At 37.4% G+C, this 23,754-nt stretch overlaps 1 protein-coding gene across 4 annotated transcripts in view; it reads right to left on the minus strand.

The window, feature by feature from the left end:
* LOC124638960 (protein split ends) overlaps positions 1–23,754 on the minus strand; it is a 122,676-nt gene that overhangs the window by 93,199 nt on the left and 5,723 nt on the right. For all 4 annotated transcript variants that reach the window (XM_047176142.1, XM_047176141.1, XM_047176140.1 and 1 more), the window contains exon 2: positions 1,671–1,985. In XM_047176142.1, coding sequence (XP_047032098.1) covers positions 1,671–1,985 — 315 coding nt within the window. The remainder of the gene's footprint in view (positions 1–1,670; positions 1,986–23,754) is intronic.

The following is a 23,754-nucleotide window of genomic DNA, read 5'->3' on the forward strand; positions in this document are numbered from 1 at the left end:
TCATACTTAATGCCAACCCCCGTTGATTAAAACTATTTTACGTGTTGCATGTTTGATCAGGAACCTTCTTATTTCAATTTCATTGGAATACTGAACTTCAAAACAGTAAAGTTTCATACTCCCTTTTTAATTTTTAAAGGGTGATATATTTTTTTAAAACTCGTTTTATGAATCTTAATAATTAACCTTCATAATTAAATTCATTATCATTTAATTATTAATTTAAAAAACGCGAGATCTAGAACACGTAAGAATAAAAAAAAAGGTTTGGCGCATCGGGTCTAGAAATCGGTGGCGCAATAAACGGATTAGTACCGAAGGAACCCAATCTCCACGGTTCTCGTCAAGGAGGGACCCGAAACTGACTTTGACTATCTTTGACAATATAAAATAAATTGGGGGGATCGTAGACGGAAACCTCGGGGATCGGGTACCTGTAGTACTAACCCAAATAAACATAGCCGCATCCACTAGACACCGACTTCTATACCGATCTGCCTAAAAGTTTTTTTTTAGTGCTTTTAGAAGCCAGTTTTTATTTAACTCGTTGTAAATAAATAAATCATCATATAACACTCAAGCTTCACCCCACTTGCGTACGCAAGCCGTCTTGTACAGGAGTGCTCTCGGTAAACTTTCCAAGGTTTTCCGTGTGCGGTATGCGTCAGCAAAAGAGTAGTGAAGCTTGCGCTAGCAGCTAGAACCACGCCATGACTTGTCTATTCATTTATAACAGCTAAGAGTCCAATTTGTTGCAGAAGGGCCATTCTAATATCGCAAACTAACAAACCATCGATGGAATTATAAAATGTAGGTTTTTTTTGAGGCTTGGTTAAGCACATTTAACACATTTAATATATCTAAAACACACAAGAGTTATTTACAAGGTGCATAGTAGAAATTATGGGGCCGCCGCCAGCCATCTAACTTTCCTTTCGAAAATTGTCCACTATCGCGTCAGTTTCACTGCACTCCACTTAAACACTCACTGACACAATTTTAACACTGCACCCGTCACTTCTCCGGCAAATTCCGCACTGCAATCCAAATAATTCACTGCAATCCTTAATTAATAACGCTGTTTGCCACTGTGGACGGCGGCGGCGGCACCGTAATAGTGCATGAGAGAAAGTTTTACATGCCACTTACACCTACTACCATGAAAGCAGAAAACTCTAAGAACACACCATATTACAACACATAATTGCGTAAGTTATTAATGTTAAATTTTACACAATACATAGGTTTGTATTATCAAGACCAAGCATATTTTATTAGTGACCTAAATCCACACTATAGCTAAACTGTATAATAAATTTAATGGTAATTCATATGGATTGATAAAATAAATCTCAAAATCCTTGTATCATATGCATGATTGGATTTAATCATGTGTTCCATCAGAGATGAACTTTTTAGTTGCCATCCATCTAGATTAAAGTAGAATGGACACCAAATTCACATCTGAGGGACTATCGGATAGCATCCGTGAGAAACGCACCTAACTGTGTGGTTTTAAGCCTTAGAAAATGAGTCAGTGATCACGTTTCAAGTTACTCTAAATCGTTTTTGTTTCATTATTCTAGCCGTATCTATAAAAAAATGATAAAAGCTTGTCAAAAAATGATCCCTGATTCTTGATAAAAAAGCCCAACAAAATTTGTACTCACGATAAGTGGTAGCGTGACACGGAAGCGGGAGCAGGGGTAGAATTCACGGAGGACGAAGAACCTGAGTAGCCTGAACCGGCAGGGGATGAGCCGGCCGAAGGCGCTCCTGCAGCCGAAGGTATCGCTGCCGGTTCATAATACTCAGTGGTAAGCGTACGTTCGTCCAACACGTGCTCTGCATTATGTGCCTTTGATGCAGACTTGATGTCCATAAAGGCAACCGTTGCACATATGCCACTGGCACCTCCGGCATTGACGCCAGCGGTAATGTTGTCAGCCCGACCCAATAATTTGATATTCTGGACTCGGCCATAGCTGTGAAAAGAAAAATACTTTCACATATCAATAATCTAAACTTGAGATGACACATGACACAACTTAAAGAATCATATATTTTAAAGAATATTTGAAGCATTCCAATTGCAGCAATAGTGCCATCGAGTCTACATTACTACATACACCCCATCAACGAATCGATAAAATATGCAATGTTATGTAGTGTGATTATTTATTTACGAAACCAATGAGTTTGGAATCTATGTAGTATGGATAACAGAAGAGCCCGTGTATAGTAAGTATGCAATATTAATGAAGAAACTGATCGTGTGTACTTTAAACCACCTTTTAAAATGGCTTATGTTTAACTGATCACCAGATATAGTAACAAATAGCAGACAAAAATAGTAAATGATCACCAAAATAAAACTCGCATTTTAATGTAAAACTATAACCAAAGTTTTAACACTTTGCTATCCTATTTAAGTGAAATTACTCCAAAATAAATCATGCGTAAGCCAAAAATAGTAAATGATCACCAAAATTAGACCACCATTTTAAAGTAAGATTGTAAACAAAGTTTTTAAATTCTGCTATCCTATTTAAGCAAAATGAGTCCAAAATCATTGTTATCCCAAAAGTAGTAAATGATCACCAAAAGTAGTAAATGATCATCAAAATTATACCAGCGTTTTAATATAAAATGATAATCAAAGTTCTTACATCTTGCTATCCTGTTTAAGTAAACTGACTCCAAAAAAATAAGTTCGTCCTGATACAATAAATTTTATAACATTATAGGGACCCTTTTCCTGCACTAGGGTGGAAAATTGTCTATTGCATGCCTCTAAACAGTGCGATAAGAGTGTGTTTTCGAGGGAGTGTATTGAGAAACACATTCTTCTTCTTCTTCTTTCTCCTGCCCTGTTCCCAATTTTACTTGGGGTCGGCGCAATGTCATTTTCTTCCATTTTCCCCTGTCACTCGTCATACTGACACTCACGCATGCATTGCAAGCCGGACACATAACTTAATATGGCATCATAATACTTTATTTGGTAATAAGCCTACATTTTATGGCAATCACAGTGACTTATTTAGGCAAAAATAATACATTAATTTGGTCGTCAAGAGTTGGTGATCATTTACTAAATTTGGTGGTCGAATACAATTTAAAGTGAAGTCGTGACCAAAATAGCTGGTACTATTACATTTTTAGACTTTATTTTTCTGGTGTTCAGTAGATATTTCTGGTTACAAAACTAAGGGTATCAAAGCATTTTATGGTGGTCATTATATTTGTTCCCTTTTAAAATTATCAGCCGCTCTTCAGTCACAGATAGGAGGATGACAGAATTGTCAGAAATACCAGGGGACCATATCTAGTAGAAAAAAAAAATTAAGGGCCCAAATTGCGCAAAAGTAAATAATACGAAATGTATCATTAATTTTTTAGAAGTACCTAATATATTTGTAACAACTAGTTTTTTTTAAGAACTACATTTTTGTTTATAGCCTAAAGTTCCTCAGAGCAGGGTATGTATTTACAAACGTAACACTTACTCGCTACACATAGGTACGGAGTAGTTCTGCCAGCCTCACTATCGAAGGTCGGGCGGTTTGATAAAGTTTTGGCAGGCAGCTTCATTAATTCCATTTTCTCGCTATATACTTTCAGCCATCTTCACCATTTTATAATCATTCGAGTACGATGGGACAGTTTATAAGGGGAAACATAGGAAGTTAATCTTTATAAAATTCATATAAAAAATCGCTAGATATGGTCTCCCGTTATTACTCAATAAATGCGTAAAGCCACCGATAGTAATAAGAATAAGAACAACTGTTCTTCATGAATCAATAATTTTTACTGAAGAACTTAGTTCAATTGTGTATCATCCCTAACTAGCGCGGGTGCTCTACGTCGAATTCTTTGAATTTTTAATTCGCCCATCTTATTGAAAACGTTGCGTCACTTCTGCGATTACGACCTATAAGGAAGACATCTTGTCTCAATATGTCAACAGACGTACTCGAACAAATTATTTATATGGATGTTCTTGTTCATCAATAGAATATATGTCAATGGATCATCATCTGCCTAACCTTTTCTGTTGGAGTTGGTGCCAGTCCCACCGAATTCTGCTGAGTACCAATGTTTTACAAGGAGCGACTGCCTATCTGACCTACTCAACCCAGTTACCGGCAACCGAATAGCCCCAGGTAAGACTGGTTGTTAGACTTACTGGCTTCTGAGTACCCGTAACGACTGCCAAATGACAAAATGTCAAAATTGTTCTGACTGTTCAAATTACAGCCGTGTCATTCAGTTTATCGTGCCCTTCGAAACCCGATTATAGGTGTCCAAGAAATACTTAGAAAGTACATGTACACAAACTTATAAAAGTTGCATTGGTACTTGCCTGATCTGGAACGGAACCCACACTCAGATTTGAGAGGTTGGTTCTTAACCCACTAGGCCACCGCGACTTTATTGGCCTTACTACAAAAACTTTAACCACTGTTTTACACTTGTCTAAAAAAAATGTGGCTCCGACGAATGTGGATCAGACGGATACCGTCTTACCACAAAAACTTTTTAACGTCAGTTTAAGACTTGTCTAAAAAAATGTCAAATTATGACGTTGACATATGGTTCATTTCGCAGCCACAATTTTTTTAGACAAGTGTAAAACTGATGTTTAAATTTTTGTAGTAAGGCCATATATGTTTATGGTTAAAAACATATGGTTATTATCTAGACGAATGTTTAGAATACATAAAGTCGATGAAAATATATTTTTTAAACCTCACTGAAAACCACATAAAACACCAGTTGCTTTAAAGTTTAGCCCTAAGTGCTGTATTAATGGTCATCGCATAGCTAGCATACGTTAATCATTAATCGGAAGACGTTAAACGAAATTATTTGATATTATTTTTATCTTATTAGTGTGCAGTTGTATTTTTCTTCACCAATTTTAAAAATAATTACATCTATATATATAAAAGTAAGTCGTGTTAGTTACTCCACTTAGAACTCAAGAACGGCTGAAACGATTTACCTGAAAATTGGCAGGGAGGTAGATCAGAGCCAGGAGAAGGACATAGGAGATTTTTCTCACCATCCGGCTACGGGAAGCAGTTATCTCGGGACGCGGGTCTAACCGCGGGCGGAAAGCTAGTATATTATAAAAATGGTACGTATTTAATTCATGTTATACAATTGGCATTTATATTTTATATTTTATTGGAAATACAGACATCATCTTACTTTCAAAAAAAAAATGTTGGTTTCAACTTATTTGCAAAGTACTGTAGAATCCGAATCCGTTTATTATGACTCCACCTAAATTGACCAAACGTTTACTATTACTAATTGTAATGAGTTACATAGCGACGTATGGTTTTCATATAAAATTCTTTATAAAAAAGTCGGATATAACAACTTCGCTTCCAGTCATTTATCGCTTTTATGACCCACCTTCAATACCTAAATTATGTCAGGTTATAATGGCCGACATGATTCCTGACACCATCGGTAAATTCAGATTTCTTAGCAATATCTAAAATGTGGGATGAAAGATTATGTTGACATAGATAGTGCTCCTCATATCCGAAGAACCTAGTGTTGAAAATATCATACAGAACATTAATGCTAAAGAACTCGAAAATGATGGGGAAGAGGACGTCGAGGGAGAAACCATTACCTACCGCAGAAGCGACACCAATGGCTGCAGAATTTTTACCACTATTTTGTTCATAGCAATATTGAAAATGATAATGCAATCTATAGCATGCAGGTACTTATTACGTGTAAGTGTCAATCTGTATCGCTACAAACGCGCGTCGACGGCGCGTTTTAAAAAACGTGGTGTGCCCTTATACCTTTTCCGTATTACTACCGGTATCGATTGAGTACAATCAAGTATCGACATGATTACAATAGACAAAAATATTTCAGAAAAACTACATAGATACATCCTAGCGTGACAATACAAATAATCAAAGCAGTAACGATCGCCTCAGCACAGACGTCTTCCATGTGGCTTCACAGTTTGCGTCTGCGTGAGACCGATTACAAAAATAAATATTATTATATAACAGAATAATAAAATAAATAAAAAGGCGTAATGTTTTTAATGGTCATAATTATTTGGCTATCATAAATTATGATTCCTATTATTTTACTATAACGAGTCTGGCTAAAGGCTTACACTTACGTAACTCGTATAAAAACAATGGGAACCAAACACGGAGCAAGGAAAGATGAGCGGAGATGTCGTAATGCAGGTACGTTCTTCTAGGTCAAATATGTACGGTGGGTATGACCAAAAAATTCAGTTACGAGTGAACTAACGAAGCTTTCGGGGTCTTCGAGACATCTATCAACAATTTATGGTATTACGAAAAATGGTCGAGTCCAAAAAAGGCATATAAGGGGGAAGACAGTTACGTTCCTCGTCCCCCGCAAACCCGCATTTTGGCGCGCTACTTTCTTAGGAGATTTTCCGTTATGGCACCTCCGTTAGTCATTTCGTTTTCCATGGAACCAAACGTCAATCATAATCTGATAAATAAATGTAATTAGCGATCGTTTAATTTCGCTATTTAATTTTTTTCGAAAACAAAGTTTCTGAAGTGAAAAGCTAGGAAAAAAATATGAACATCGTACCTGTTCAGATTAGGATGGCCCTGAAGCAGTTTAAGAACAACAAGGCACCGGGCAAGGACGGAATCATTTCAGAGCTTCTGAAAGCGGGTGGAACACCGGTACTTAAAGTCCTCTAGAAACTCTTTAATTCCTTCCTGTCCGAGGGCAAAACGCCTGACTGAAGCATGTAGCAGGGGTGGGGTGGTGCTGTTCTTCAAATAAGGTGATAACAGCCTATTGAAGAACTACAGACCCATCACGCTTCTAAGCCATGTTTATAAGCTGTTTTCAAGGGTTATCACGAACCGTCTCGAACACAGACTTGATGACTTCCAGCTACCCGAACAAGCCGGTTTCCGAAGAGGCCATAGTACCATAGACCAGCTGTTCCCAAATGGGGTTCCGCGGAACCCTGAGGTTCCGTGACAGGCCCTCAGGGGTTCCGTGGAAAATTCAAGATTTCCATATGGTAAATCATTTCACTTTTAACAATATTAAATTATTATTCATTTTCAACTAAATTGTTTTAAATATTGCATTCCAAAATTCCATTTAGGCACCATGTAGGTGGGTACCACTCGGGAGTGTAAGTACGAGTTCGCGACAAGTGGCGGGGGAAGGCCACGGCAGCAGATAATTTAATTCCGTTTTTTACAAATTGTTGATTAACTTAATAACTCCAGGTCTTCGGCAATCGGCAAAAATAGGTAGCGACTCGGCCAAAAATCACCGCATTTTTTGGCTTATTTTATTGCCAGGATTATACGTTTTCATACATTTGACACGAGGTGAAATGACACTGCATACGAGTATTTCCAGTGGCTATTTTTACCATGAATCAAAAAGTGAAATTATTTCCATTTTTGCACCTCCGCGAATCCGAAAATTTCGCGCTCGCTTCGCTCGCGATTCCATGTTACGTGTGATGCTTTTGTGTTCGTTAAATTGCTCAGGTATCTAATACCGAAAAAATTTCGCGCTCTTTCGTCGAGGTTTCCTTTGATGTTTATTTTTTATTCCTCTGGTTCAGAAAAAGCAATAGCGCTTTCTTCGCTAGCTGCTTCTTATTCATTTGCATTTGATTTTTTGTGTGGATATTGTACTTTTTGAGACCTTATTAATTTACAGTGGTTTTGTTTATTTTGTGTAGGTACTTAAACTAAAAAAAATTCGCGCTCGCTTCGCTCGCGATCTCGGCTACCACTGAATGTCTTTCAATGCTAGCTGGTGCTTGAAACTTCTTCTTTTAGTTAAAAAAAATCGCGCTCGCTCACCTCGCACCTGTACAAACCCAATCTATTTCTTTTTGCGTTTACTTTGTCAGTCTTTAAACTGAAAACTATTCACATAATACGCAAAGTCAAGGGCGGCTAAATTGTTTTCTGGCCCGTGTGGCAGATAGCCATGCTACGCCTGAATATACTAAATATGTCTCTAACCATATAACCATTTGGTGCGCTACCTCACGCTACGAGCCGTACCTAAGTGTATTTACGTCTTTAGTTTACTTCTTACTTAAGCTAAGGTTCCGCCGAAAAATGGTGAAACGAAAAGGGTTCCGAAGCCAAAAGAATTCGGGAACCGCTGCCATAGACCACATCCATACGCTGCGGCAAGTTATACAGAGACCGAGGAGTATAACTTGCTATTATGTGTAGCGTTTGTGGACTATGAGAAAGCCTTCGATTCGGTGGAACATGTGTTGAAGTGTTTGTTTAATAACGCCACCATGTCGGTCCGAGTACAGGAGCATAGCACGTAGGCGATTCCATTGAGAAGAGGCGTAAGGCAGGGGAACGTTTGCTCCCCGAAACTGTTTACTGCCGCAATGGATGACGGTTTCAAGCTTCTGGAATGGCAAGGACTTTTCATCAATATCAACGGCGAATACATCACTCACATTCGGTTTGCCGACGACAACGTAGTCATGGCAAAGTCGATGGAGGAACTCAGTATGATGCCTGATGGCCTCGACCGAGTTTCACAACGGGTGGGCCTGAAAATGGACATGGACAAGACAAAAATTATGTCAAATGCCAGTGGTGTGCCCACCCCAAACTCTGTTGGAAACTCGATACTGGAAGTTGTTGACTCATATATCTACTTAGGACAAGTAGTCGTTCGAGACAGAGGTCAACCGCCGAAACCAACTCGGCAGGGCAGCGTTCGGGAAACTACGCAATGTCTTTTTGGCCGACATACCTCAGTACCTCAAGACGAAAGTACTCAACCAATGTGTGTTACCAGTGATGAATTACGGCACCGAAACGTGGTCTTTCACTATTGGCCTCATCTCAAATGGCAAAGTAGCTCAACGAGCAATGGAGAGGGCTATCCTCGGTGTTTCTCTACGTGATCGAATCCGAAATGAGGAGATCCGTAGACGAACTAAAGTTACCGATATAACCCAACCGATAAGCAAGTTGAAGTGGCAATGGGCAGGTCATATGATCGCAGAGCAGATGGCCGATGGGGTCGAAAAGTGCTGGAGTGTAGACCAAGGAGGCACGGACTAGCAAGCGCAGGACGTCCACCAATAAGATGGACAGACGACTTATAAAGGCAGGAAGACGCTGGATACAGGTCGTTTCCAACCGGTATCTATGGAGATGTAAGGGGAGGCCATGTTCAGCAGTGGACGCCCTATGGCTGAGATGATGATGATGATGTGGCCTACCTAATCACATTAAATTATTACGAATCTGTGAATAACGTAGTTGGATATACAATTGTAAAACCTTGTTATCAATGCTTCATATAAATCTATACTTATGTGTTTTTCCATATTGTTACTACATTATATAAAACACATTGTATATCTGTTTGTTGTTCCTAAGAAAAAAATAAATGAAATAAATACGTTAAAATACTGGTTAATATAATATGTCGATTAGCACAAACAAAAAATAAAATATGCAAGAAAGTAAAATTCTCCCTTGAAAACTGTCAGCTGTCAACCGGTCAAAACATTCGTTACTCCTAACTTTATCTCTGCTTTACGCAATGATGTTGTAAATTATGAAAACGAAAATTGACTCCAGTGGCCAAACCACTGAATGAATTACGTTTTTTTTTACAATTCGCCATAGAATATCATGAAGAATATGTGATAGGATTTAATGTGATTAGGTACGACACACCCGATATATTATTTTGGTTCTGCAACGTGAATCACTGCTAGACGGCTTTTGGGCAATGTCCTTTATTGTAAATAACATTTTGTTATTCATTATAAAAAGGAAGCATGTTTAACGAATCCTGTTTTAAAACGCATGGAATCATGGATATATAATATCTGCACAAAAAAGTCGTGGTCGCCTAGTGGGCAAAGAACCAACCTCTCGAGTAAGAGGGCGCGGGTTCGAATCCAAGTCAGGCAAGTACCAATGCAACTTTTCTAAGTTTGTATGTACTTTCTAAGTATATCTTAGACATCAATGGCTGATAAAAAGGTGAAGGAAAAACATCTTGAGGAAACCTGGACTATATAGTCTGAAATCACCAACCCGCATTGAGCAAGCGTGGTGATTAATGCTCAATCCTTCTCCGTGTGAGAGGAGGCCTGTGCCCAGCAGTGGGACGATAAAAAGGCTGTAACTGTAATATCTGCACAGTAGAACGGTACACACAAAAAACACTGAAAAGCAAAAATGTCTAATGGATGTTCCTGAGTTTATACGCCACCGACTTCTAGGGCGATGCACCGAAGAATAGTTTTTTTTTTGTTGCGTTTCAGTGTTTTTGGGAGTCGGTTTTAAAAAGTTTTTTATTTTTGGCTTTTCAGTGACAAGCATATTTGTCACTATCCACATTTGTGCAGAGGTCTCGTCAATACAAATAATATAAGCCCATACACGAGGTAGTTTACATATTCAGTTGTCGAGTTCCCTCGACCTCGAGTTCTCTCGTCTCCATCATCAGGTCAGCTCCAAACTTTCACTGTTGCATCGTGTTATCAGAAATTCACCTCATTGTCAAGTTTTTAACCTATGCACGCCTACAATTTTCGAAAGTTGCCCTCGATTTCTCAGGGTTTCCGTCATCAGATCCTGACCTGGTGATTATGGGACTACCTGGAAGGTATACCCTATCAAACAAAACAAAAATATTTTGCAAATCGGACCAGGCGTCTTCGAGTAATCGGTGAACAACCATACAAAAAAAAGGATCCCGACGAATTGAGAACCTCCTCCTTTTTGGGAAGGTTGTTAAAAATACAGAAATTCTTAACATTGTCAGTATTACACTAGTCTGCAGCATTTTCATCACCAAGGTCAAATAAAAAAATTCTTTCAGATTATTTAATAAGTAATCAAAGTCCAGAACATGGATATGGTAATATACCCGGAATAAAATATTGCGGGGAAAGAAGTAGGTACTATATGATGCTTTAGATGGAAATTACCAGAAAATATTGATGTCCTTAAAAAAATACGTCAAATATAATTAAAAAACGCGTTTTTTGTATTCAAAGAGGGGTATATATCCATGTCCAGACGTGTTCGTGCAGCTTTATGTTCTGGACTTTAATTACGTATGAAATAATCTACAAGAATTATATATTTCATCAAGGGGATAAAAAAATGTACTGTAATCAGAATTGACCATTTAGTACAGGTTACTAAATGTACAGTTTTTCAAAAAACGTTATTATATTATGTAATAGAAAGGTGATGCATATATATACATAGGTAATAGTATAGTAATATATGCGACTAGGAAATCGTTTAGACTGTTTTTGACAACAATTCAATTAGAATGGCATTATTATGAAGAGCCAACTTTAAATAAAAAAAAAAAAAACAACTAGCCGGACGACTGCAGCGGTGCGGATCGGCATAACACGAGAGTGAGCAGGCCAGAAGCTATATAAAAGCGTTGTTGCCGTTCTGATCACTGTTCACAATAGGTGTATAAAAGATAAGCGCTGTTGCCGTCCCGCGCGCCGCTTGCCTCCCCATTCTCTATCGTAAGTTGCGAACACGATTCATTATGTTTATGGATATCACTGTTATATTTTTTTACGTTTTGGTTTTAAACAACACAAATTCCACGTTATTGTTTAAATAAAGTAAACAGTCAAGCTTATGTGTCTTTGGTCGGTTTCAAAAAGTTATAGATTTCATTACTTGCAGGCCGGGTATATTTGAGGATTTACGTAGCACACGAATTTTTCTTTGTTACACATAGTATCAAATATTGTGTGTGTCTTAGTTTAGTAAGTTAGTTTGGAAGTGTCTTACTCAGAACCCTGATTTAGAAGTAACCTATAGATTTAGAGAAATTGATTCAAACAAGATTAAATCGGTCGTCTGGTGCGACGTTGCCAGTTTTATGGTTCTTACAACATGGCCGCACTCGATGCCGTAGCCGGTTTCCGTGTGAAACTCGACTCAACACACTGCGTGTGTGTTTGTGATAACACACGCAGTCAGACGGGCGGTACAGGGGAGAGGGGTTCGAGGTGAAGTAGCAATGGCGAGTCAGGCAAGGAAAAATAAGCATTGTGGCGCGGAGTGGGAGGGGCAGGGAGATACCGGGTCGGTGACGTCATCTACTTTCTGAATACCATACATACATACATATTGTTATCAATCTTTGAGAATCTTGCCACTTTTTATGTAGGTATACCATAATTATTTATATCTAGCTTGTGCCAGCGGTTACACTCCGTAGAAACTTCTCCACGAACCCGGAAAAAAAGTAACCTATAGCCTTCCTCTATTAATGGGTCTAACACTGAAAGAATTTTTCAAATTAGACCAGTAGTTTCTGAGATGAGCGAGTTCAATCAAACAAACGCAGTCTTCAGCTTTACAATATGAAGCATAGATTAATCCACACCAAAAAAATATGTTATTTGAACTACTCCATAATTTGAACACAGCGCGTTTTTAAAGCATTACAATAAAAACAAATTTTAGATTCTTGTAATGAGGAATAACTTATGGGCCTCATCTCGAAGGAAATTTTGGAAAAAAGATATTTGCATGTTACTTCGTGAGAATTGTATAAGCAAAGTCACTATTCGCAGTTTTTGATGTTTACTTTATCCTGTGCTTTTAAAAAACCTTCAAACTTCTATTCAGATACTGGACTGTCATTTCTAATCCTGGTCCTGATGAACTTTTTTGTAACTTTTTTTTTTAGTTTGGACTTCTTTATAAAAGGAGCTTGTCACCAAATATATGTCGCATAATATGCATAATCCCCGGCTGTCATTTATGCAGAGTTTACACGAAGCCAGTTATGCTGGCGCCAGTCCTGCGGAGGTCACTGGCTAGAAAATAGACGGGCATTCTATTTTCGCCAGTGTTTGAAAAACTGAGGCAAATTTCAATCCAGCGATGGTTGCCAGTCTTATTGGCAGCCAGTGTTGGCTTTGTGTAAACTATACTTTACACATGTTCAACATTGGTTATAAGTATGTAGTCAGAAGCAAGTTAAGGCATACCTGGGTTGTGTTACACTAGATGTCTGAAAAGTTCCATTTTTTTTTAATGTTTTGAAGTACACCACGGGGTTAAAACATCAAAACATTAATTATAGGTACATTCTACATCCCTAAATACCAATCGCCTGGCCGCTGATAGCCCAGGGTCCATATTTTGTTTTTGCATTGTTCTGTACTTTTTATTAATCCGTCAACTGCCTAGCTTTTTCCTAACGATGTTGGGGTCGGGTTGGGTCGGGTCGGGGAACGGATGAGTACCAGTGTTTTACAAGGAGCCACTACCTATCTGACCTCCTCAACCCAGTTTCTCAGGTAACCTAATACCCCCTAGGTAAGACTGGTTATCAGACTTATTGGCTTATAGTACCCGTAACTACTGCCAAAGATGTAGAAATAACAGCTGCAGCCTACAGTTTATCGTGCCATCCGAAACACGGAAGAACTCGTTATGATAAGATGGTCCCCCCCATCCAAGGATCGACCGCGCGGCTTTGACTTAGCCACGAGCTCTGTATTGAACCATGCCCATAAAATAATGAGAAGCTTATGACCAAGTAAAAGCAGCACGATTCGACAGCTGAAAGGTTAAAGAGCGTTTGACGTTATGTCGAACCAGTTAAATGCCAGAAAGCCTGACATGACAGCCAGTCTTCACCGAGAGGTTTTTTGTTGCCGCAGACCGTATTTATTAGAAATGTATGTATGTAATCCGCCATTATGTACAACGTCAGAGAACAGCATTTTTACTATGCTTTTACTTAAAAGTAGTTGTTCCCCGCGGTTTCACCCATGTCCCGAGAGTTTTTTCATGTATTTTATGCTGCCCTGTAATACGGTGAGTAATACGGCTGGAGATTGGAATACTCAGGTAAATTATGCTGTCCTGGAACATTCCTAAACTTGGGCTAGCTCATAAAACTTTTAGGAACGCATCGGGTGGAAATTTGATATTCGTGTGAATATCGGGTAAGACTTATGACCATGAAGGGTTGCACCTTACTTGATGATGGAGACGACAGAAAATCAAAGGAGCTCCGCATCGGTATTTAGCAACTACCAAGTGTTTAGGCTCATTTCATTCGTATTCACTAGATCTTTACACCGAAATCTGTTATGACTACCTGACAATGAAGGCAGTTTAGGGAACTCCATAGCGGTTGGTAGCAGTGGGCATATTTTATTTATATGGGAAAGGACTTCTTCGGTGGCCTTTGCCTCTGTACGGTTTTTACTAATGTGGCCAAGACTGAAGTCGTGACCAGCAGCAGATTAAAATATCGACCAGTATAATAAGCCGACAGATTAGGATTTAGACGTAATCGTTAATCACAACAAACTTTTAATTCTTGGCTGGCACCATACTGATTAATGATATTCGCTTGCAGTTCTTTAATAAATATGGTTCCAAGGCAAACACACAAGTAATAAAATAAGTTTTACGTAAGCAACTTCTGAAATACGAATTTAATAATAGCCGAGTTCATATACAAAAGAAATGAGGGGACAGAAAAGTTTAAATACTGTGAGGTCGGTCGACGAGCTCCTAGTAGCCTCAGGCCGGATGCTTGCGCAGGTCGATAGAGCGGGGGCGTGGGTGGAATACAGCTATACTCTGTATGGAGGGTGGTTCCCTCACACTACGGCCCCGTCACCAGGCACCAACTTTCGCATTGCATAATAATGTTGCAACAGCTAGACTACACACAATCCCCCTGGCATGCTTATGGGGACATCCGTTGGATGGCAATACATGCACATATAACACACTTGCTGTATCCCACGGTTTCACCCGCTTCCTAGGAGAACTTCTTCCTGTACCGGTATAAAATATAGCCTATGGTATTCGGGGATACTGTAGCTTCCTAAAAGTGAAAGAATTTTTCAAATCGGCTCAGTAGTTCGGACACTTTACAGACTTGTACAAACAAATAAAAAATGTTTCCTTTTACTATATTACTTTTGAAGTATAAATAAATAAATATGAGCAAAAAGTGTAGAAGTATAATAGGCATGATGACAAATTTTTAAATTCCTTTGTATGATGTAGGTATACGTCTATTTTATATGAAAAATTATTAATTTTAAGAAAATGCGAAGTTTTTTTTATCAAATAATTGCATTTTTCTCTGTCCACTTTGAATTCGGCGCGAAAACGCTTGTCAGTGTCATGTCGTCACTTCTGACGTCACGACTGAAATTACAAGACGCAAGTAAACAACGCTCGTGCAATAATTAAGTTTTTTGTGTTATTAAATATGAATTCGAAAGGGCATAGGTGTTGTGGGGTCCCCCAGTGTAAGAACACATCCAAAACAACTCCTGATAAGTTATTTGTGTACGTTCCTCACAATAAAAAAATACGAAACAAGTGGCTTAAACTTGCAAGGCGAGATTCAAAAGCAATATTGCCCAGGGTACAACTTTATTTTTGTGAAGATCACTTTGATGTAAGTTATTACATAGTTCTCTAGATTCTAGCATAGTTTATAATGTAAATAACTATTTCGAGGTTAGGTTTCATCTCTCATTGTTTTTTAATTAAACTAGTATACTTACATGGAAGTTTTAACATTTCTAAATTCAGCTGAACAAAAATCTTTATTTGATGCCAAAAACTTTCCCAGCATTATGATATCAATTCTGGGCAAATTAGCGCTGTTTGCCTTGATAAATCCGGGCTCCATAACTCGTGTTATAAACAATTAATTAATTAAAAACAAAGATCGCAGTGGAAGTTCACAATAACGAAATGTGACGTTCGCGCGCTTTCGCGCGAGTTGTTTTGAGAGATGACGTCACGAGCTCTGATTGGTGTTCAAGATATCATGGCGGATTGCCTTATTTCGTAATTTTATTTTATAAAAATACATATTAATCACATTATTAATAAAGAAAACAATGCGCGTTTTATATTCCAAGCTTCAAGTTTAATTTAATAAATATATTATTTTAATGATTTTTGATTACTGTCATCATGCCTATTAAGGCGATTATCACACTGCCCCGCATGATGCAGCGTAGTGCGTGGATGCGTTTTTTTTCCGTTGTATGGAAATATCTCTGTTTGTATGGAAAACACGCATAGTCCAACACACTGAAAATGCATCCACGCGCGTTCATGCGGATCACGCACATACATGCGGAGAAACACGCACCCCCGCGCGTAGGTGCGGGGCGAGACGCAAGGTATGGCACACTGAATCCCGCAATGCCGCGCGTGATTTTGAATGGGCGTGACGTGTATATTTGAAAATGGAACTCGCTGTGCGTGAATTTACAAAACGCACCTACGCGCGTAGGTGCGTCGACACGCAAGATGCAGCGTGATGCGGGGCAGTGTGAAGATCACCTAATATAAATAAATTTGCAAAAGAACCGAACTGGCGCTTATGTTAATCTCGGATTAGAATAATTAAATAGTCACTGGCGTATAACGAGCGTTTTTCGGTGTGTCATTTTGACGTCGAAAAAGTGATGTTTATCAGCCGAGTTTGAATAAATGTTTTTCGATTTTGAATCTAAGGGAAGCCAAGAATGAATCAGAGTATATTCAGAATTCATCCTTATAAAGAATTTTTAAGAAAATTATTTGAAATGCTGGTATAGTAGTGGATGGAAAGTTTGCACGCGCTTGGATAAGTTTTAGATGTTATTTTTCAGAAAAGTTTAAATGCAGCTTTATTGATAAATGCGTTTTCTGGAACGGCACGAGAGATGGCAGCACTGCGTCAGGTTCAACAAACTATAAAAAAATTCTCTATGGGTATTTTTGGTTTATTCATTCTTAAAATGTCTAATTTTGATATATGTATTGTTAAGACCGAAATCAAATTGTGTCAACAAATTCTAGTACATTATGTAACCTACCTCTCAATAAGCTTTTCCTTACCAATTATTACTTTTACTGTTTTTGAATCTTCAGTCCGGCGAACTTTTCTGGCCGAAATCCAAAACAAAATCAATAAATAATAGAATTTCGATAATTTATGTTCAGTTCCTACGACACTGACAGCTGTTTGTACCTGACGCTTACGAAGCGCCACCTGGTGACAGGAAAAGTATCAAAAACCCTCATTATTTTTCTGTTACATACACAAAATTACTTAGATTTTCGAAAGTGTACGTATATGGTAAAACTTACAGCTGTCATTAATTGCCTATAGCGATGTAAAGAGTTTTGGTACCTTTGTTAGCCATTTATTTTTTACCTGTCCGCATGTTTTTTCTTAATATACTTGAGTCAATGATGTATATGTCACCGGAAAATAATATAGAATTTCAAGTTTATCCTAGGAAAATTACAAACTTTCGTAGGATTCTTACGAGAAATAAATTGTATTATTTTACGCCCATATTTTCGTAAATTGATAAATTTAAGGAAATCACGCTTAGATAACAAGTAATTACCACTAGGATTCTAATGCCTCATTTACATTCAGCTGTAGTGAGCAGGGAAGTGGGCAGGGAAGTGGACAGGACGAGCATGTAAAAGTATACTTCTCATGCCACTGCTTAATGCCACTCGCGCTGCCCAGCGCTCCCCAAAAGAGCGGTTTTTAGTGCGGACTTACTTGGATGTGTTTACATTCTGCTCAAGCTCAATAAAATATTATCTTAAGCAGGTTGGTAGGTACTCGCAAAGTTCTATCACGATGATAGATCTCATCCACCATCTTCTACGATGTCTTTTCTTTTTTAACTGACGCACATAATTATGTATCGCTAAAAGACACAGCGCGGACGCTGCAAAAATTTCAACGTCTGCCATCGTCGGAACTTGAAAGCGAGAAGAGAGGAAGGGCATTATGTAAACACGCATATTCCTCGATCCTGCCACAGTAGTATTTAGGGAATTATTGCCGGCAGCGCGAGGAGCAGCGATAGATGCTGAATGTAAATGAGGCATAAAAGAGATAATAATTAGGATCACATTTCCGAAAATTATAAACATCCGGATCTTGTTATTTTCCGATGATACATAATACAATTAACAGAAGTACACATTAAAACGCTTTTACATTAAGATACCGTACCTCTTAACATTGACATTGATGTATCAAGAAAAATTGGATGCGACTCACGAAAATCATAGACATGAATCCTGGTTAAACCGTCATGGCTTGTGAATATAATCATTTTATAACGTCAATGTAAAAGACCTCGACGTTGTAACAGCGAGCAACAACCGCTGCGCAGTTCCATGCCCTGCCGTTTTGACTGTCGTTCAAGTGTGCCATGACCTATAGCCAACTGATTTAACATTAGTACATTACAACTTGGCAACTGGTTACGAACTCTGAATTTGATAGCAACGGGGACAGTTGGTTAAGGTAAAGTATTAGTTTTTTTTTACCATCTAGAAACAGGACTTCAATTTGTGAACTCAGGCTCAGGCCAAAATTAATTAAAAACCTACGCGATTGATTAAATGGCGATGTTCAGTCAAAGGAGTAGCTGTTTGAATGAATGGCTATTTTAACCAGTTGGCGAGTCCGTTACACTTGATAGGGTTTTAAGATTCAAAGGATAAAACGGGACCTATGTTATGATAATCTGTGATAGTCAGAGACACCGTTAGATCCGACTAGACAGTAAGAATTTTCACAAATGATGTAAATATTGTTGCCGCTTTTACTCCAAATACTGAAATCGAACTGAAAACATAAATATTTTAGTGGGCGCCCGTACAAAAATCTTTACTCTTTCGGTTTTACGGAACCCTTCGTGCACAAGTCCCTACTCGCACTTGCTGGTTAATAAAAAAATAAGCCTAAGTTTATTGTGCAATTACTGAAACACAAGTCCTTCAGATACAAAATTTTAAATTACGCTATGCTTCTATACTATACTTATAAAGATGAAAAAAAAAAAAACATTGTTCCTAAAGGCTTCCAAACTACTGAATCGATTTATAGAGTAACATAGGCTTTATTTAATCCGGGTTAGGGCAGAAGTTTCCCGAAAAAGAAAACGGCGAGTCTTTAAAAACTTTGTCTGACAAATACGACGACGCATGAAAGCAGCAACCGCTTCCAGGTAGGGTAGGCAACAAGCTCAATATAATATTACATTACATGCAAGATTTTAATAACGAAAACAAATTATAAAACCATTCCAAAGCTAAAAATAATAAATAGGTAACATCAAAACTTGAACTCGCAAGTAAATTATATACTCTACATTTGACTGGGAACGCAGGCTGATTGCAAAGTATTCTTGGTCGCTGGACGCAGTCTGCCATGCGATCGATGCCAGCCAGCCGGTCCAACGCCATGAAAAGGGGGTGAGGTGAAGTGAGGAGTAGTGCGCACAACTTCATTGCGCCGACTAACATGAAAGGCGGGCGCGGTACGACGTATGTTTATATTATGTACGTATGATTCACATTGTTACCAAGCTTTCTATTTACCATCTTTGACAGACAAGGTGGTTAAGTCGTAGGGTATCAACGTTTTTTGGAACATAAAAGTGCATAAATCTGCGAGTATAAGTATGAAACATGACATAGGTCTGCTCTTAGGTGTTGAAAATCAGCATAATACATGCATCGATTGCCAGTAAAGGTACAATCCTTCTTAGCAGTCGTGTAATAAAATGAAGGTTTCATCATTGTTATTCTGTTCCTTTCTAGAAAACAAATATAGAAATAGAAATCATTTATTTGAAAAAAAAAATGTATGTTACAGATATGGTGATATATTAATTTATATTGTCTCAATACATTTCGCCTTACGGCATGCAAAGTATTTGTTGATGATAACGACTAGTTGACATTGACAACTGTGAACTTGTCAATTTTTACATGTAAATTGTACTCAAACTCTAAATAGAAATTGACAAAAATAAAAAATGCTTAATAGAAAAAATCTTCATAAATACAAAATAAAAAGATAAAAAATTAAATAAGCCTTACATTAAATTTTCAAAAGTAAACTCTACAATAAGCTCATAACTTACTATTTACTGTAACAAAGGACAATACCTTAGTTTAGTTTTAATATCCCAAGCCGCGTAAAAAGGAGCATTTTATTTTTATAATTGGTATAGTTACAGGGACCACTGTTATTAAGGAACATTACATTAATTTATATTAACAAAGCTAAATAACACAAAAATAAATAAATCGATTTACTGAGAACTCTGCTCTTTTTTGGGAAGTTGGTTAATAAGTACTCGGAAACTAATAAAAGGCATAAAAAACTGTCCTTTATTCACTGAACGAAATAATATTTGTTGTTGTAACAGTAACAGAATCCACAAAACTGCAGAGGGGATGAGGGATTATTATTTCGAATAAACTTCTAATCAATGTCGGTAGGCATTAATCCAGTTTGAAGGTGGTGGAGCTGACTATCACGATCCATTGAGACTACGTTCGATGTACCTTGAAACATTCTTATTGAAGAACCACCATTTCATGTGCAAGTCTTGGGTGGGTACCTACCTAGTACAAGATACTTTATTTGTAGTATATGATTTTTGTCCACATGCAAAGCCGGGACGTCTCGCTCGTTCTTTACAAAGAATTCTTAAATTGTTATTACCAGATTCAGAAAATATATCTTTGAAACCAAAACATTTGTGAAGATTGGATTTTTTTCAATTTTGTTCGTGGAATGTTATAGATCTATCGTTGGCAGGTAACGTATCTGTCGACGCGACGTGCGCAAGTACAAAACACTAAATGCGACGTTGCCAGCTCGCACGCCGGGCGCATACTCAAGGCGAGGCGAAAAGAACACGGTACAACAGAGCGTTATATTCCACGTCGGTTGTTTCATGTCATGTGTATCAGAGCTTTTTTTTTTATTTGTGTAAAGTGCGTTTTTTGCTTGTCCCCCGGATTTGACCTAATTTCATTGTTAAACCCATTAACTATTTGAGTTTTTAAAGATACTGGACCAAAGAATATACATTTAATTTTAATTTATTATATTAGTTTCTGTTCCAATTATTCATTATTTTGTTTTAACAGCATTTAAATAAACAGGAGTAGGCTTTTTTTGCTTGTCCCCAGCTGAATTCGTATGATTGGATCAAGAATATTTCGCGATTTTTCTACGGACGATATACTTTTTTTAAGGGGTTTAGTTTCTAAATGTCATCATTTAATAATATTCATCAATTAATTTGTAATATTCTGGCTTATTTACATAAAAAAACGTATAAAACTACGATGATGAAATTTTGATCCATCCTGAACATTCAGTATTGTGACCGCATTTTATAGTACTTTAAGCCACAATTTTTGGGTCCTAATACTTTGAAACAGGCACTACTTAGACATACTACTGGTTTTTACTTTACTTTACTATTAAAGTCAAAAGGATTTTGAGGAACGTAGACGTTTTGTTGCTGGCTCCGTACAAGAACGGAATTTATGTTCAGATTTGTGTTTGAATTTTACTACAGCGTAACCAAATATTAGGATTGCTGTTTATTTCTAGAAACCGCCATTTCTTTAAGTTACTGTTTAAAATGACATCAAATGGAAAAGAACTACAAATAATTATTTATAATTTTTTTCTAATCGGCAAGTATGAAAATGTGACTTCCGTTTTGTGACCAAATCTATGGTCACATACGGGCTGAGCTCAAAGTCACAACATGACTGATCCTATAAAATTAAGTTTACATGGAAACAGTGATGTTGTTTCAGAAATTCAGAATAATAGTTTTCTGTGGGGATCAATTTTATTTTATTCATGTTTACAATCTTTATGTAAACGAGGTACAATATTTTTTTGTTATTATTTGTTCCATTATTGAAAAGATATAGTATTTCTTGATTATTATTAAATGTTGATCTGGAATATTACATAATTATAATAATAGCGTCCATGTAGATGAAGCTTTATACTTTTCAGACGTTCAGTTGCGTGACTGTCCCTGTTTTCTATTTGAAACAAAAAAATATTTAAAATTCTTTATAAAATACTGTTTTGTTCTGTTTTCGCTCGATGGACAGGAATTTAATTTTGATTAATAACTAGGGATCACTGCAGAAATATATTTTTATTATAGCTTAATATTTTAAAAAATAATATCCGATGTGCATCAAAAGTCACATAATTGAAATTGAAGTTTGATTTTTTTTATAAAACGTTCAAAGAATTGTCGTGTATTGTGTTTTTTCCTTTTGACAAGATTGTTTTCTTTAATTAGTAATAAAAATATTAATAATATTTTGTGTAGTTTTTTGTTAATATCATACTCAATAGAGTCACATTCTGGAAGTGATCACGTAGCTTTTTCCATTATGTATTCGGATATTTATTATTCTCGCTATATTTTTGGCGTTCCAACTTAATTTTCGTTAATTTCAATCTATACACTATTTAAAAATAAAAAAAAGTTGCCATAAATTAGACTTTTTTTTAAAAACTAAGTTTTATACATGTTGACACAAATAAAAAAAAAAGCTCATCAGCCGTTGTTGACTTCTTAAATGCAAGATTTTAACAACGCGTACGTTAAAAATAATAGTAATTATACTATACTAATATAGATTTTTTTAATATAGTTATTTCATTTTATTTTCAAACTTTATATTTGTTTATCTTAGTCTAAATCATGATGTTTTTGTTAGTCTGTATATTATGGGTTTTAATTGCCGGTAAAGCGTTTTAATACAAAATGTATGCAGGCGGCGACCTTTTATACTGAAACGACGCGGCGCAAACACGCCGCTTCGTTGCCTGCGCCGTGTCGCTAGCAGACGGTTCTCATGTGGCCTAAGGCCTAAAACACACACAAGCGACGTAAGGCAGCAGGCGTGGGACAGGCGTGGCGCAGACGCGATTTTAATTCAGAAGAGGCGTGGAACAGGCAAGAAACGTTCAGATGCGGCAACAGCACATAAGTCCGTACCGTAACAGCACATAAGTCAATTTAAAATGGGCAGCTATCGGCTGTCGGTATCAGCTGATAAAAGGCTGAACTCTTTCGGCAATCAATACTTTGTGAAATTCAACACAAAGACTCGCACAACACAGAGAATCGAACCTGAGACCGACTGCACAGTAGTCGCACTATAAGACATCTGGACCAACATGTCAATTCGCCAAATCGCCAGATAACTTTTCTCTGCAGAATGTTTGACGTATTGACAGCTTTTGTATAGAAGATGTGTAAAACCGCTATATTTATTGCTCAGAAAGTAGTTAAAAATCGGCCCATAGTATCATCGGCATAAACTCAGATTTTTCCCTGTTGGACCATTAAAACTATAACGTTAACCAAGCTATAAACCAGCCCCGTACTCGGTCATTGTTCAAAAAGTTAAAAGGCGCAACTCATCATTTATCAGTATTCCGGTTAGACGAGGTGTAGATTATATTACTATTGTAATCTAGGTACATAATATAAATGTTGATTACATGCGTTTTGTTACTAAATGGCACACTATTTATGAGCGGCCCATTTCTCAATAAAAATAATTGTCTCTTCTATGCCAGTCGGCAGTCCCCCTCGGTACTGTGGGCCTTGTATGTTACAAAAGGAAACCCTATGCAAAATTTTAAGGTTGTATGGTTTTCATAACCATTATTTATTGTTCAGGCCATGCGTTGATGTGCCAGTCATTAAGTCAGCTTTTCATATAAATTATACACATATGAGCAAAATGATGACAAGTATTATTCTTGGTTATTCTTGCTCGTTCTGGGTTCAACGACCTAACCGTCCCCGCCCGCGCACCT

Source organism: Helicoverpa zea, chromosome 18, assembly GCF_022581195.2.
Source record: "Helicoverpa zea isolate HzStark_Cry1AcR chromosome 18, ilHelZeax1.1, whole genome shotgun sequence".
NCBI lineage: Eukaryota > Metazoa > Arthropoda > Insecta > Lepidoptera > Noctuidae > Helicoverpa > Helicoverpa zea.